The sequence below is a fragment of the Megalops cyprinoides genome, chromosome 12 (genome assembly GCF_013368585.1).
Source record: "Megalops cyprinoides isolate fMegCyp1 chromosome 12, fMegCyp1.pri, whole genome shotgun sequence".
Classification (NCBI taxonomy): domain Eukaryota; kingdom Metazoa; phylum Chordata; class Actinopteri; order Elopiformes; family Megalopidae; genus Megalops; species Megalops cyprinoides.
Window position 1 is genome coordinate 21,173,477 of NC_050594.1, and position 16,463 is coordinate 21,189,939.

The 16,463-nt window shown below is 41.6% G+C and overlaps 2 protein-coding genes across 7 annotated transcripts in view; one reads left to right on the plus strand and one right to left on the minus strand.

Annotated features, from left to right (window-relative positions):
• map4k5 (mitogen-activated protein kinase kinase kinase kinase 5) overlaps nt 1-2,790 on the minus strand; it is a 43,538-nt gene extending 40,748 nt beyond the window's left edge. For 3 of the 5 annotated variants that reach the window (XM_036541774.1, XM_036541771.1, XM_036541775.1), the window contains exons 1-2: nt 2,326-2,641; nt 1,179-1,435 (exon numbers count right to left, since the gene is read on the minus strand). In XM_036541774.1, the coding sequence (XP_036397667.1) occupies nt 1,179-1,286 (108 nt within the window). In that variant the 5' untranslated portion in view covers nt 1,287-1,435; nt 2,326-2,641. Of the gene's footprint in view, nt 1-1,178; nt 1,436-2,325; nt 2,642-2,747 lie in introns of those variants that run through there. The other 2 variants (XM_036541773.1, XM_036541772.1) reach the window with 2 other exon arrangements.
• A 450-nt stretch (nt 2,791-3,240) lies between these two features.
• Nucleotides 3,241-14,701, plus strand: atl1 (atlastin GTPase 1). Of its 2 annotated transcripts, none has more exons than XM_036541782.1 (14): nt 3,241-3,437; nt 7,804-8,054; nt 8,552-8,686; nt 8,795-8,899; nt 8,983-9,033; nt 9,197-9,253; nt 9,422-9,514; nt 9,659-9,797; nt 10,181-10,308; nt 11,035-11,091; nt 11,491-11,562; nt 11,993-12,424; nt 13,350-13,364; nt 14,143-14,701. In XM_036541782.1, exons 1-14 carry the CDS (start codon nt 3,404-3,406, stop codon nt 14,269-14,271), a joined length of 1,698 nt encoding a protein of 565 aa, XP_036397675.1. In that variant the 5' UTR covers nt 3,241-3,403; the 3' UTR covers nt 14,272-14,701. The 2 variants fall into 2 exon arrangements, with proteins under 2 accessions (XP_036397675.1, XP_036397676.1); XM_036541783.1 differs by having other exon boundaries at nt 14,161-14,701.
• Nucleotides 14,702-16,463: the final 1,762 nt, after the last annotated feature.

Genomic DNA, 16,463 nt, shown 5'->3' on the forward strand with positions numbered 1-16,463 from the left:
CACTGCTATACTCCCCACGGGCAATACAAGCTGAACCTTCTATTATGATGAGAATAAGATCAAGGTAACTTTATGTACCTGAAACATGACCTTAGCATGAGCTATTTGGACTGACATGGTAATCCCACAATGTGTCTGCTAGCAGTGCCCATTCACATGACTCAGCAAGTGTAGTAAATAAGGCCTTTGTTGGTGTGAATGACTCATCTTCCTACATAAAGCTTTCACCCAGCTACAAAAACATACACTTTTGCAGCTGTTTACATAGTGTATCATGCAAGACCCATCCCCTCACAGTACATCCATCCATCCATAATCACTTGGCCTCAATACCAATTTCCATATGCTAAGACAGAAGTTTGAGATTTGCTGCAACATGTTGCATTAAAGCGATGTCACCACAAAACTTGCACGTATAGCCCTAAATTATGTCCAAGTTAATACAACACTCAAATGTCATTTTCACAACACATTACCGTTGAGGAGAGACGGATGTAAGAGCTACTCTGAAATGCATTGTTCTAAGATCTTTACTTTCTGTTATCCAGGCAGACCCTGGAAAGCTGTGAACCTCTTGCTTCTTGCAGCTTGACCCAATACATTTAAAAATGTATTGATGCTATCATGAAAGCCGTGATATACAATGATTACCAGGTACTAAACATACTGGAGATACTAGCCTATGATGTTAGTTTATCATCATTGTTATGGACCTGCCATCAGAAATGAACAGGTTCAGTGAAGCATCACAAACGCAAACCAATCATAATAATTCACAACGTTTTGTTTGCAAACTCACTGCTGCCCACACACAGTGTTATTAGAAAGGCTAACGGGAATCAAAGGTATTGAAAAGGTGAACTTGGTCCTACTTTCGGGTACAGGAGTTTAAAACATTATATCCGTGCATTTACGAAACAGACAAATACATTTAAAGTATTATTCTCAAAACAAATAAGTCATCTGAGTTTACTTTTAAAAGGAAACAAACTTTTCCAATGAGTCTAATCAATGAATGCATGTCGTAGTTGTGAGTCCAGATAGCTGGGTATACCGTCATTGTCATGGCACGAAAATATTTCGCACATAGTGCACAACTGTAAACGGTACAAGCAAATATGAGCATACTAAACAAATAAAAATATTAAGTTAACTAACCAAACTGTACTGTTAAATACCTTATATACGTCTCCATATGTGCCGCTTCCAACTCGCTGAATAAGCTCAAAATCTTGCTGTGGATTTCTCCGCTGTATTTCCCCACTGGGACGGGAAAAGACATCCATGGTAGCTTCGTTTTGTCTTTTACATTAACCAGACAGGCACAGTGGAAACAGGGCAGTCTTCTGCTAAAGCAAATATATGACCGATTTCTTAGTTGTTTCTAAAGTAACAGAGCTTCTACTTCCAAATATGGCTTCTGGTCCATTTCCTGCTGGTGAGAAAAAAAAAGAGTGTGAATAAAAACAGCAAAATCGCGAACTATCAGTCCAGCTAACAAAACTAATTTAGCAAGCCAGCAGACACAACCACAAATAAAATAATTAACCAACGCTAATAGTCTGCAACGTATCCGAGTGAAAATTAATCTCGGGTGGAATATGAAGCTAGACTAGTTATCTGAAATGTCATGGGGAGTCCTTATGCACTTTAGAGGCACTGCGTTCATGAATGACAAATTAAACAAGAAACGATTCAGATCACTGTGTGTTAAACTCTTTTGTACAGGGTAATTTCTTTGTTTTGAAGCTAGCTAACGTTAGCTACCTACCCATGCTTTCGAATAAATTGATAGTTTGGTGGCTAGCTAGCTATTCATTCGTGGCAACATACTGCTGGCTAGATCGTCTTATTTCAGGCAAATATGAGTTACCTAAGTTAACGTTAGCAGTTACTAGTTTCCTAATTATTACGATGCTACGTACATTAGCCATCCCCACTGTAGGTAGTTAACTGGCTAACGTCATCCAGTACAGACAGATGGCTAGCTATCAATTTAAGTCAACACGTTGCTCACAATTAAGTTAGTTAGCTAACTTTGTCCAGCAAACAAAATATGCTGACCAGTAATCTCTTTAACTAAGCAATCCTTCCTAGGTAAGTTAGATAATAATATTTTGGACCTCTGATGGCTTTTTAGGCAGGCAGTACTAACTAGATGTCGTTAGCTAACGTTAGCCAGTTAAGCAGAAGACTTCTTCGCTCTGAATGTGCACACGAAATAAAGTTGGCTAGTAGCGCAAGCTGGCTAATGTCCTAACGTTAGATGATGGGCTACGAAGCTTGATAGCTAAATCGGCACAAAACAACACAATCAGTGCTTACAAGTCGACGCGTCCCTGCGGCCAATTTCTCATATATTTTGAAATCATCAGGCGTCGAATATCGTTACTCCAGTCTGGTGCTTTTTTTCTCTCTGTAATAAAACTTATTCCGTATGTTACTCACTAGTCGCTGGCTATCTCACATAACGTTAGCTGACGCCTTCTTCGGCTCGTCAGCTCTCTTTCCACCCCGCCTCACTTTCGACGTTGACAGGCATGTCACTTCCTCCTGTTGACAACAGTCTTCTCAACTGATGATTCCCAAAATGATATATGTGAAGCGACCCTCTAATGATCAAAGTCCAAGTCTAGATAAAACAAAGAACTAGACCCACAGACATCTCTGCAGCCTCTCTGACAGCTATCACACAAGCTATCTGGCAAATTACTGCAGGAAAATTCCAGTTAGCTAGCTAACGTTACCTGAATACACTCGTATGGCGATTCCATTAATGAATCATACATGTAGCAAACAAGCCAACGTTAACTGAGAACATCAGAAAGCAGCTAGCGAAACGAACGGTTTCTGTGTTGTGCCAGTTTCAGAACACAATGTGTTCAAATAGCCAACTGCATTCCATTTAAAGGAACGGTGTGTTTCTCTAATCGCTGCCACAAAGCAGAGGAATAGAGAGTTGCACTGCCACCTAGAGTGCTATATACAAAGGTGCAAAAATAGAAAGACTCCATTAGAGGAACTAGGTAACGGGTATCCACCAATATCCAATATCCACGAAATGAGAAAATAAAACGACAGAAAGTATGTTCTATAGCAATAAGCTCTTAGCAGTGCTAAGGATTCACATTCAATGCCGAAATGTTATAAGTTCCATATTTTCTGTTGTTATTTTGTGTGCAGTTTGCTCTCTCGAGTCGAACAACACCCCCTGGCGGTACCTTTTAGATCCTGCAACTCTGTTCGAGGTGGGAATGAGGCTCCATCATCCTCCGAGAGCTGTGAGCATCTTCTCTGCTGAGCGAAAAAAAGAACCTCCTACGTCTACATGTTAACTGACTAGGATCTCGTATCTCCCAAGCATCACAGAAAAACAGAGGATTGAAATAACAGCGGAAACACAATGGCAAGAAACCGCAAAGACAGGGACAGTTGGGGTGAGTTGCCGTTTTTTAATAAATACGTTTGACTTGCCATGAGGGGAAGACAATTTTGATGTATAGTCACCTCGTTGATATTTCTGTTCCCGTGTGAATGTGTGTGTTGCTACATCAGTGCAGCTTGTAGATCATTGGTTATAGATGATGGAGTAGACGTTTGCTAGTTGCTAACGTAAGCGTACGGTTTCCATTGTCTGATTTACCTCGTCATAATGATATTATGGTCTATATGCTCATCTTCTGTCTTTGAAAAGGATGGCCCAGACCACAGCCCCACACAGCTGCCGTGACAATAATAATCCAGTGTGAATGCACCGTACAGGCCAGCGTCTAATCTGTTTTGTAATAACATGGTTTTAAATTCATGGGTTAATACGACACAGGCTATAATGGCATTGCTGTGTATGAAAACCTTTACGTATTGGCAAATCCGGACTCTTGATTTGGTCTACGTGATATGCTGTTTGATCATAAACAACGTTAGACGATGAATGGTTTAAAAATAATGGTCTGCAGCAAATGTTTGGCATCTCGTCATTAAAAATACAGGGATTTATGTGTTTTATACAATATATATTGTTATACAGAGCTAATAACTACCTGTAGTAACAGCATTTTGTTCTAATCATCGTTGTGAAGTTTATATTAACAATGATATTCCAGTAACTATAAGAATATCCCACGTTTCTGAATTCAGTCATTTTGTTTAAGATACAACATCACAGTCTTGATAAATTTATCAGAATGACAGGAAAAAATATAATTTTTCATGCTTTCTATTTACAGAGTTGAGCAATGACCTACATAAAGTAGACCCTGTGCCATTTTGTGGCTATCTTGATGCCTGGAACAGTTTTCAGGCAGTGACAGTGCACTGAGATTAGGGTGGGATCGTGAGAATGCTCCACCCTCCCCTGGTTCTGCATTAAGAGTCAAAGAGCAGCCCAGGCTTATATCAGGCCTCCAGATAACGACCCTCTGGAGGCCTAAGAAACCTAGAAGTGTTTCTTCGTAAATTATTGACACTATTCTGCGCATTACATAAATTTTAATGCTTCCTGTTTCTCTGTCCTGCATCCTGTGTACTGTGATTGGGCGTACATCACTTTACCCTGTTTGAAGTGAGAAAGAAACAGATTTACAATAAGACAGCTTTATCTGGTTGGGTGTGGAGGATCTTGACACTTAAGTGGATATTTCTCAAGGTGTACATGCAGTTCATGTGACAGACCAAATGTTGGATTTATAAAACCGGCAAGTTTGAATGCCTCAGGATGTGATTATTCTTTTAGTTGAGCATTGCAGGGATGTTGCCTCCCCCCAGGCCATAGTAAACTTTTCTGTTGATTAAATACTGGGAGGTGTTAAACACAACTGTTGGACCCAAAATTCTGCCAGAAATAAATATAATATAATATAATATAATATAATATAATGTAATATAATAAAGTCAGCAGTGTGTTGGTCTGTGTGTAATGTTCTCAACACATTAACTAAATCCATCGTGACTCACTAGCATTCCTTGTCATCCAGTCACTGGCAGCATTCCTTAAATTGCTGCAGTCCTTATAGAGGTACATGTTTGAGGTTTTCATATGTTTTTGCAACTGGTTATATCCGGTTGACCAGTGATACAGAAAGCAGGTAAACCCTTCCCTAAAACACCCACAGGTGATACCTAAGACAATATATGCACATTGGTGACAGGAATCTCATTGTCCAGGTTAGCTAAATATTGCATGTGGCCGGGGTCACTACATCAGGTCTCTGTGATATGTGCAAACAGATTTAACCTGTGACTTTCTGGATCAGGGTGCATGTACTCTGGCACTTATGCTGAACTGTGCACTGTTCTCTTGAAGGCATGGAATATGATTCGGCATTAGAGGCAATTTGATGTCCTTGTGTCATCTGTGCCCAGTCAGGGATAAGCAAAGCTGGAATCTGATCGAGAATACACATTACCTTGAAAGTGTGCTGAAAAAATGGAGATTCCTGTCTTTTTGAAGGCTTTGTCGATGGACGGTCAAGATAAGCACCCATCCTGTAATGTTACACACTAATCATATACAGTAATCACATACCATGCTAGATGTTACATTCATTGTATTTTTACAGCTTTTTTTAAAAAATTGAGTATTATGTAATGTCCTTCAAAGTACATTTGCTTACTCATTCCTAATCTTAGAAGTAAGAGGCATATCAGATGAACGATAACGCAAGCCCTTAAAAATAAATAAAATGGGTGGTTCATGGATAATTTTAAGAAATTCTTTCCCATGCATTGTAAGGCTGGTTGTGCAATTGATAGTTTGGAGAATCCAAATCTCTCCCACTTTTATTGTCCGGTTATACTTCCAGCTTGTCCCACTTTATATAAGTTATAGTATGAGTGACGTACTGGTCAGTGCTAAAAAAAGTCCCACAAGACAATTCAGCATCCTCTGCCACTTTTAATCTGACACGGCTGCAATACCATTGTTTGACTCAGTGTCAATTCCACCTGCAGACTCTAGCAGCTACAGCCACCAGCCATTACTTAACCGCTGTCGGTGAGATCCTTTGTGAACCCACACGTGTTAAGGTTCAAGTTCTGCATTCCCTCAACATTAAGGCTTATGATCCAGATAGTTTCTTGCTTGTTTTGTACATGTTAACAGTACACAATGGTATCTTGTGGGGTATGTTTTATCACTGTTGACAAATACATTAATAAGACAGCATAGTTAATATGTTAACAACAAATGTATAACGTTGTTGTATGTCTCCATTAATTCTATGCAACCAGTGTAACTTACTTCAGAGGAACATTCCAGAAGTTTGACCCATTGCTGAATTTCGACAGGGAGCGATTGTCGTGTCATGAGTTTCGGTTGCCATTAGCCTTTGGCTCGCTCTTCACTTTGGCATCATTTTTACCAAGGAAATAATAAAATCACATTTAATCCCTTTCCTTCCATCGATCGAGAGCTGCCCCCCCCCCCCTCCCCCGCCTTTGCGTTTCGAAAACCACAGAAGCTGCCACAGTTACCACCGTGTTGGGGCTCTTTCTCTCGGTGTGCAGCAGGGCCCTGCAGTCTACGCAGCGTTGGCCCTGTCAGAGAGACGGCGCAGGAGGAGAGAGCGGAGCAGCAGGACTCACTGAGTCATTGCCTGGAAGGCTCTCCTAATGCGCGCTCTTGTGATGTGAAAAGATGATTAACGCACATCATTACTGGACTCAATGTGCCACTTACTGCAGCCGTTTTATGGCATCCATTGATCTGTAACTGTGTGATATGAGCGCTTGTGTATCTGTGACCTTAAATGGGCCTTAGATAATAGTGGGTGGAAATGTGTGTCGGCCTTGACACGGCAGGAAAGTGTTTTTATTGTTCTGTTCGCTTTTAACAACGCTCAACATTTTGAGAAAGATATTTAGGCCATACTTCATTTCTTATCATGTACTGAGAGCCCTAGCAATATTTTCAAACTCCATTCTCACAAGGATTGTGCTGGGAAAGTCTTTGCTTGCAGCATTTGGAGTAAAATATGCATAACATAACCTGAAAGGCTGAAGATGACTCTCATCTCTGCTAATCCAAGAAACCTAGAATGTACAAATCAGTTCGTTCTGGGTAATTAACCTCCAAATTCATTGGGATTGTTTCCATTTTTTACAGAAACAATTCAACATCAACGCGCAGGTTATTATGCAGATTAGAAGCCCTTGGTCCACAGCCTGTTGTGTTTTGTCAGTAACTGTTTTCTTTCATACTCAGTTGATCTGATTTCTGTAAAACATTAACATTGCTCTAACTCAGTTCATTGATTACACAAAATTATACAAAAGCCTAAACCAGGTAGGCACACCCAAGACTGTCTTGGGGCACTGACGGAAATGCATTTCACCAGGGATTTACAGTACCAGACAAAAGGTTGGACCCACCTGATTAAGATAATTGGAAACAAGCTTTCAAAGACATTTTGATCTAAACATTGATGCTTAAATGCTTGGAATGTGTTACCTAGACAAATATAAATAGTGAAGTTGATGTCTATGTTTGAATTTCTTCGCAAAAAAAAATAACTTTAAAAAATATTTTTTTGGCTACTTTGAATAATCTAAAATATAAGATAATTTTGATTTGTTTAACACTTTTTTGGTCACTGCCTAATTCCATTTGTGTTATTTCATAGTTTTGATGACTTTACTCTTATAAAATTTGGAAAATAGTAAAAATAAAAAACCCTTCTATGAGTAGGTGTAAGTAGGTGCATCTAAACATTTGTACTGCAGTTGTCAGAGGCCTTGAGCCGTTCAGGCCATTCAGGTCTGTAGACTTAGAAATAAGGACCATTTCTGCTCTTTATCCTGCAACAGGGACCTTTTCTGACAAGAATACCTATGACTGGAGCTCAGAGGAGGAGGAACCTGATGGACGGGCGCGGCCAGTGCAGGTTCTCGTTGTCAAGGACGACCACTCCTTTGAGCTGGACGAGGCAGCGCTGAGTCGTATCCTGCTGTCTGAGGAAGTTAGGGACCGGGAAGTGGTGGCCATCTCTGTGGCCGGAGCTTTCCGCAAGGGCAAGTCCTTCCTCATGGACTTCATGCTGCGCTACATGTACAGTCAGGTGAGATCGTCCTTCTTTGGTCACCAGCGTAGTGCATCAAGTGAGAACAGGTGGGAGGAATCTCCACTGGGGGCATGGAACTCAGGAATTCTCCACAGGTGTGAGGTCACAATGAAAGGCTCCATGTGCATGGACATAGTAAAGCTTTCTTGAATGAGCAATGTGGAGGGTCTGGTTTGTAAGTGTGTTTTACGTAGCTAGACATGTGTTCCTTGTGTGAATGTGTGGTTATAGGTGTGTTTGTGAATGTGACAGCGACAGTGTAGCATAGTGGTTAAGGGGCAAGGTGCCGGTTCGATTCCCAGCTGGGGAACTGCTGTTGTACCCTTGGGCAAGGTACTTAACCCACAATTGCCTCAGCTGTATAAATGGAGGACATTGTAAAAAACTATAACCTATGTGTGTCGCTCTGGGTAAGAGCGTCTGCTAAATGCCAATAATGTAATGTAGTGTAATGTAATGTGACAGACTTGAGACAGACTTGTGTGTTTGTATAGGCCTCAGATGACTGGCTTGGAGACCCTGACGAGCCACTGACTGGTTTCTCCTGGAGAGGCGGTTCTGAGCGAGAGACAACTGGCATTCAGATTTGGAGTGAAGTTTTCCTGGTGGACAAGCCAGATGGCCGGAAGGTAAATACAAAAGTAGTTTTAGGTCACTAGACGTTCAGTTAACAGCTCCTGCTTCAAATTTCAATTATTTATAGTGAAAGTAATAGCTGTTTTAATCCTGCCCTCTAGGTGGCGGTCTTGCTGATGGATACACAGGGCACCTTTGACAGCCAATCAACACTAAGGGATTCTGCCACAGTTTTTGCTCTCAGCACCATGATAAGCTCCATGCAGGTACTACTGCGCAGCCACATAATTGCTTGTTATCATGTCAGTAAAGGGTTTCATGTTCAATTTATGCCTGTTCTATTCTCCAGGTGTACAACATCTCTCAAAATGTGCAGGAAGATGATCTTCAGCACTTACAGGTGCACTGTTTCTGATGCGGGCCTTCATTTTGAAGAACACACCCAGACAGAAACACACATAGCTCTGTAGGCCATACCCTTTCAGATTAATTTCATTTACAATTCATCTATTGTCAGAAAATTAATAATTACCTTCCATTTCTCTTGAATATATGTGTTGTAGCTTTTCACTGAATATGGAAGACTAGCCATGGAGGAAACTTTCCTGAAACCTTTCCAGGTATTTAATCGCCATTGTTGCAAGTCTGGCTATGTGTGGTCTGGGTTTCCTTCAGTACTTGTAATTCTTATCTATGAGATACTGTACATAAGAACAGTCAGGTTTTAGGAGAAATATTTAGCTTCTGATTTGTGCATTATTGTGAATTGCTTGTTGGGTTTTTTTCAGTCCATGATTTTCCTGGTTCGGGACTGGAGCTTTCCCTATGAGTTTCCCTACGGACAAGAGGGAGGCATGAAGTTTCTGGAGAAGAGACTCAAGGTCAGAGGTCGTTTATATGGTGTAGCTGAGGTACCATAAATAATAACAAGCTGAGAGATGTAGTTCATTAAGTAAAAAAGTCATAATCATGAACACTTCAAGATCATGATTGATTAATCATGCTTTGATGTGGTCTTGGTCCAGATTTCAGAGAACCAGCACGAGGAACTGCAGAACGTGAGGAAACACATCCACTCCTGCTTCACCAACATCTCCTGCTTCCTCATGCCCCACCCAGGCCTCAAGGTGGCCACCAATCCACACTTCGATGGCAGGCTCAGAGGTACGCTCCCCAGCCCACCACTGAACCCCCTCAGGTCACCTGAACAACGGACCATAACCACAGAAATGCCACCTGTTTAGGGATTTTTACAATTTAAATTGGAATTACTACACCACTGTTTAAGGTTGGACCTTATTAAAAGTTCATAATTTTAGTAATTTCATTGTAAAATATTAAATAGTAATGAAGTTACAGATCCACTGCAATCACAATAACATGTTTGAAATTTAGCACTTTTGGTTAAATTTAAAGATTTTTTTCCAAAAAAAGGGCACTAGCAAGTGCAGAAACAGGAACCTTGATTATTTGTAATGTCATGCCAGGGTATTGGAATAAGCTGTTACATTTGCCTGACTCTGCCTCTCTCCTGCTTGCGTGCCCAGAGATAGACAGCGAGTTCATCAACAACCTGCAGGTGCTGGTTCCCTGGCTGCTCAGCCCACGCAACCTGGACGTGAAGGAGATCAACGGCAACAACATCACCTGTCGTGGCCTGCTGGAGTACTTCAAAGTAAGCCTCTCACCTTTGGCCAGAGGCGCTGCGTTAACCCCCGCGGGGGGAACATCTGTGATAGGACGGGAGGCTTTGCAACAGTCACACTGGGCTCGTGTCAAATGATGTTACCCTCTGATTGTGAACCAGAGGAGGTTCTTGTTGTGCTTTCCATTTTCAAACAAGGATGCTTGCTGAAGGCAAAGTCTGACTGAATAAATCAGAATTTCACAGACAGGAGAGGGCAGATGTAGGATTGCATAAACAGTCCGCGGTATTGGGTGTATAAATGTGTCTGAACACAGTGATGCCAAACGGGAAATGCAATCCGTTTCTTTTAGTGTCGCAAAATAAATGCTCTGAAATTCTTAGGCTACTTTGAAAGCAGCGACCTGATGATACATTCTGTTTTTCAGAATGTGTCACTTACATTTCTGCCTTCAGCTTGCTTTTCTTTACAAAAAGGAAAAACACTATGCTGCAACAATACTGTTAGTCAGAAGGAAATATTATTTGATGGCTATAGTGACTCTTGAAAAACCTGTATGAACTGAATACTACTGAATGAACAAATGTAGGTTAAAACATTTGTATGTAATATTACTGTTAATTCGCTTACAGTGTTTAAATCCTCATTAATGGATTTTTGTAGAGTGGTTTGATTACATTATCTTACTTAATGATACAACAATGTCTTCTAGAAAATTAACTTGAGCAATGACTGCAATCCTCTGCTTTTTCCAGGCTTACATAAAGATATACCAAGGAGAAGAGCTGCCTCACCCAAAATCCATGCTACAGGTATTTCTATTTTCTGCCTTTGAACAATAACTGGACAAACAAGGGACACTTTTGACATGCAGGGAATTTGGGAAACACATTTATAAGGTGATTCGACCAACAAATGAGCAGCATCTCGTACATCGTAGAAGTTTACGTGGAATAAAGTACTTAAAAGCAGCAATGTCTGACCACACAGGAAGTGGAATTTATAATGTATTCAGTCTCCCCTGGTCCTGTTTGATAGTGTTTACCTTGCTGCTGCAGTTGAGTGCTATGGTGTCAGTTCCATCTACCTGGAGGTTGAGACCATCTTGACATACGACTACATGTGACTCTAGCATCAGCTCTCCCAGTCTTGTTGAATACATGCCATCTTTGACATACATCTTTGACCTGTCTCCCATCTCTGTCCTTCAGGCCACAGCGGAAGCCAATAACCTTGCAGCAGTGGCAGCGGCTAAGGATTTGTATAACAAGAAGATGGAGGAGGTGAGAGAGGCAGGACTGAAGCAGGACTGAGATTACACTCAGGACTGACAATAAATTACAGCCGGTCGAAAAGCAATTAACTGTGCTGAACTTTTATAGGAGAGAATGGCGTAAAATAAGAGTCAGTGGGACTCTCCTGTTAGCATGAGTAACACTTAATAAGTGTTATTTGGAATGAACCCTCTCCTTTTCATCAGTTCTCTCCTAGATCTACAGTTTAGAGTTAAGCTTTGACATGTATATTGTAGGGTATGTTGTGTAGGATGCTAAGTTCGGGGTGCAGACATTAGGGTTAGCATGCAGGGTATGGATGTTGGGGTGCAGACATTAGGGTTAGCATGCAGGGTATGGGTGTTGGGGTTCAGACATTAGGGTTAGTGCAGGGTATGGATGCTGGGACTCACTCCTTATGCCCCTCTTCCTCACACAGGTGTGCGGAGGTGACCGGCCCTTCCTGGCCCCGAGCGAGCTGCAGGCCCGCCACGGGGACATCCGGGAGGAGGCACTGCAGGTGTTCCGGGGGGTGAAGAAGATGGGCGGCGAGGAGTTCAGCCGCCGCTACCTGCAGCAGCTGGAGGCGGAGATCGACGAGGTCTTCGTCCAGTACATCAAGCACAACGACTCCAAGAACATCTTCCACGCCGCGCGCACCCCGGCCACGCTCTTCGTCGTCATCTTCGTCATGTACGTGGTGGCCGGGGTGACGGGCTTTGTGGGCGTGGACATCATCGCCAGTGTCTGTAACATGATCCTGGGCCTGGCGCTGATCACGCTCTGCACCTGGGCCTACATTCGCTATTCCGGGGAGTACCGGGAGCTCGGCGCCGTCATCGACCAGGTGGCTGGAGCGCTGTGGGACCAGGTAACACCCCATCTATGATATGCCCATCCCTGACATTACCAAAGTCTAAAAGCTCCTCATACTACCCAATCAGGTCCTCTGTCTCTCTCACTGCCACGCCCTGTCATTCCTCACGTACATTGTAGGAAAGAGTCCAAACCTTTGGTGTCTATTAATTTACTGCAATGGAATTCTTAGTGGTTCCAGCTGTTTTTACCTTCACAATAAGGGTTTGAAGCCTGGATGAAATAGATACTATGGCTGCTAATCAAAATAATGGCTTAAAACTGAGGGGGCGTGACAATCAGTGCACCCAACAGCCCTGAAGGTCTTGTGGTGCCTTTCAGCAGTTACACCACTGGAGGGCGCCCATTTCAACCAGTTCTTACCAGTTGATTTGTTTTTTGGCCAGACAGACTGACAAGAAAACAATGGGAAGGTTCAATTGTGTAAATAAAGTACTTTTTAGAGTTACAGACTTTCCTATCATCAAGAAACACAATGTGTTTATGGATAATAATAGTAATTCTGAGATAAGATTGGTTTAGGTCTTTTTTTCACTTCCACAATTCTGCACTCCTGTGCACTTGAGTGAAACTTGAGAACCATAGCTTGAGCACCATTCCTCTAGATAATCAGTGTTTGCAGTATCCACATATTTAACTTGGAATTTGTCTTCACAGAATGTGTTTCCTAATTAAACTGACTAACTGTAACCTAACCTAAACTAACCCCGTCTTTTGCAACATGTTGACGCCACTTAAAGGGAAAATTGCAGAAAGGGTATGACCTGTAGAAGGAGTTGAGTGGCAGGTGTGAGGGAGGAATCCCACGGGGCTTCATCACTGGGCTCTGCAGGATCTCACAGCAGTGTGTTCTGTAAGAGAGGCTGCTTTCGAACCAATCCTAAGAAGTTCTTCTCTTTCTCTCTCCTGCTCTCCTATAGGGAAGCACAAACGAGGTAAGGAGGGAAAGGGTGGTTATATCTGCACAGGTCCTGGAAGACCTGATATTTGTATTTCTTATTTATGAGCTTGAATCTAGGTAAAATAATGAAGGGCAAATAAGTAAATATAACTTCTAGTATCATTAGGCCATGGATGTTCATGGGAATATTTCTCCATCTTAGTTTAATAATGCAGATATTCTAGTGCTATGTTTGTGAGTAAAGGGCTGTTCCTGCTATGGCCATGGCATGGAAAAAAACTGATTCCAAATAATCCTATGTGCCAATGAGAGCAGAAATACTAACCTACTACAGATGTTAATATGTGAATGAATTTTAAAGAGAAAACAATTTAATGACTCTTTTCCTGGAAAACGGAAATGCCACTGCCAAAACAACTGGGGAAAAATGGCACCCAAATGAACAAAGTTACACCTAGAGGTCAGAAATGAAAAGGCAAAGAATCTGTGAATCGATCCAAGTCATTTCTCACCAGTAGACCTCCTCTCATTTAAAAAGCATTCCCAATTAAGTTTTTTACAGCCTGCCACAATTATAACCCCTTCGGCCCAAAACCAGCAGTTATTGCCGATGGGATCAATGTTCCATGTTAAGCCAAAACATGCTTTTTTGTGTTGTTTTAAGACTGTTAAATTGCTGATGTTCATTGCTTTTGGTAGAAAACTGACTTCTGGGGCACTCCCAGCCTATGAGTCTGCAGCAGTTTAAAAAACTGTCACGCAAGATGACCTTCTCCCAGAGGACTTTTTTTTAAAAAGTCTGACTTTTGCAGCTGTGTCTGCCCCTGCAGGCTCTCTACAAGCTGTACAGCGCAGCCGCAAGTCACAGACACCTGTACCACCACGCCTTCCCTGGCCCCCAGGCCGAGGCCCCCGAGGAACAGGAGCGGAAGAAGAACTGAACTCCGTACGCTTGGCCAGTGCACTGCAGGGGCTTCTGGGTCACTAAAGTAGCATGACGGACAGAGAGGGGGGCGGAGCATCCTCACCCACTGGGCACTCTATTATTCTCTGATTGACTGGAACAGTCTAGTAATGCATACACTACTATATAGCTAACGGGAACAAAGTGAGATCCATACACTGCGGCTAAATCCCTTCCCGCAGGGGCGCAGGCTTCAAACAATGGAAATCACGCATCATTGTTTTTCAGCTCAATTTATTCAATGTTTTTTTGTTTGTTTCGGAGTAAAATATCTGTGTATATATTCATTCAATGGACACGGGGGTGAAACTGTGACACAATGAGAGTTGTGGCGAGTCTATATGCAGGTATATATTTACTGTTGTTGTTCAAGTAGACGGGCACTTTATCAATGATTAAAAGAAGCACTGAGCTGTTAAACTTGAGTTGATCCATCACAAAGTATGTTTCATTTGTACTCAAATCAATGCAATGTTTACGTTTAGTGCTGTTAAGAAAAAAATGCTTAGCATCAAATATTGGTTTAATATAAATGAAGTCTGCACCTTCTAAAATTATAGTGAGAAGTTTAACTATTTATTCTGTTATATTAGGTTCTCCATTTCATTTCCATTAAGGTAGACTTCTTGGATTGAAATATACGTTAGGGCTTGTGTTTTCTGACTTTTTGCATTTCGATGTTTCTAAATAAATAAGCACTGCGTGCAAAGCATAATTAAAGTAAAACTGCAACTGCAATTCCACTTTAAACTCAAATGGAATCTGTAGACCTTGATAATGAATTTTCTGAGCATTTCATCTCGAGTGGCATTTTCCTTGGTAGAAGAATCCTAGAGTGTGTGGTAATAGATGGCATTTCTTTGATTTCCACACTTTCTAACTCAATGACATCACCAGATGACAGCGATGCTTGTGCTTGTCCGTGTCAGAGCAGACTTAACCTCGCATTCGTGGAACAGAGTCAGCGTTACACCATGTTATTTTCAGATGGCAGTCAGGATTTGCCGACATTCACATCTTGATACACTTGAGGCGAAGCGCAGCCAGTGACCTGTAGGTCTGAGACAGATGAGGTGAGAACCGGACTCTTACAGGAAAGGCTACAAGGATTGGATCATAGCTGAAATAAATCCGGCAGCACAGTGCGCCAACATCACACAAGCAATTGTAACACGTTTCTGTTGTACACCGACCTGATCAGCCCAGTCAAGGCTTTTGAAAATGTGTCCAGGGGGGAAAATATTTTTGACTATTGTAATGGTGAGCAAAGCCATTGAAGGCTTTTTCCAGTGATGTTCCAGCAGAGTTCTAAAGCACATGCACTGTTCCATGGTTATTGAGGTGAGAGTTCGAGATTGCATGTTTACGGGGACCATTGTTGATGGACCAGACAATTTAGTCTGTGCCAGTGGCAGGGGAAAATGGATTTGCTTTCGACTGAGACCTTGTACAATCCCTTGTTTTAAATGCCAGATGTTTACCTGAGGGCTCCTCTCTGTCTGAACTACTGCATGGTAAATACAACTATAGAACTGAGTTCTGTTCCAAACAGCTTCTATTTGTAAACCAGTGGCTTGTGATGTAAGAACGCTTATGTGTTTGCAAAAACGTGTGGACTTTGGTGGACTGTTACATTTGTAGAAATGTACTAACCGAAAATTTAAGAAGCTCCATCCACTTTAAGTTTGTAAGTCTAACCAAGATCATTTTTTTGTATTTTTATTTTCCACATTAACGTACTCTCACTGGTTTTCAGTGCAATTCGCCAAGAAGGTGGTCCTAACTGGGTCTGACCAAAGAGATTTCTTCAGTAGTATTCTGTTGCCAGTCAGAGCTGAATGAAAGGGAACACAGCAACATGATTACAAACTTGCATCGTCTTCCATATTCTGTAATGTCACCATCCATGAGGCACTATTATCAATATTTTTATTAAATGGGGAAAACACATCTGACTTTGTGATTTCTTTGAACTTAGAAAATATCTGATTTTCAAAAAGCAATAATTAATTATAAATTCACAAAAAATATTCCCATATCAGTAAGCATCAATGTTACCAAACATTTCCCCGCCACACTGCAAATTTCCCCGCCACGGGACTAATAAAGGATTATCTTACCTTATCTTAGGTTTTAAAAGCATTGTCCACTGCTTTGTTCTTATAAGTT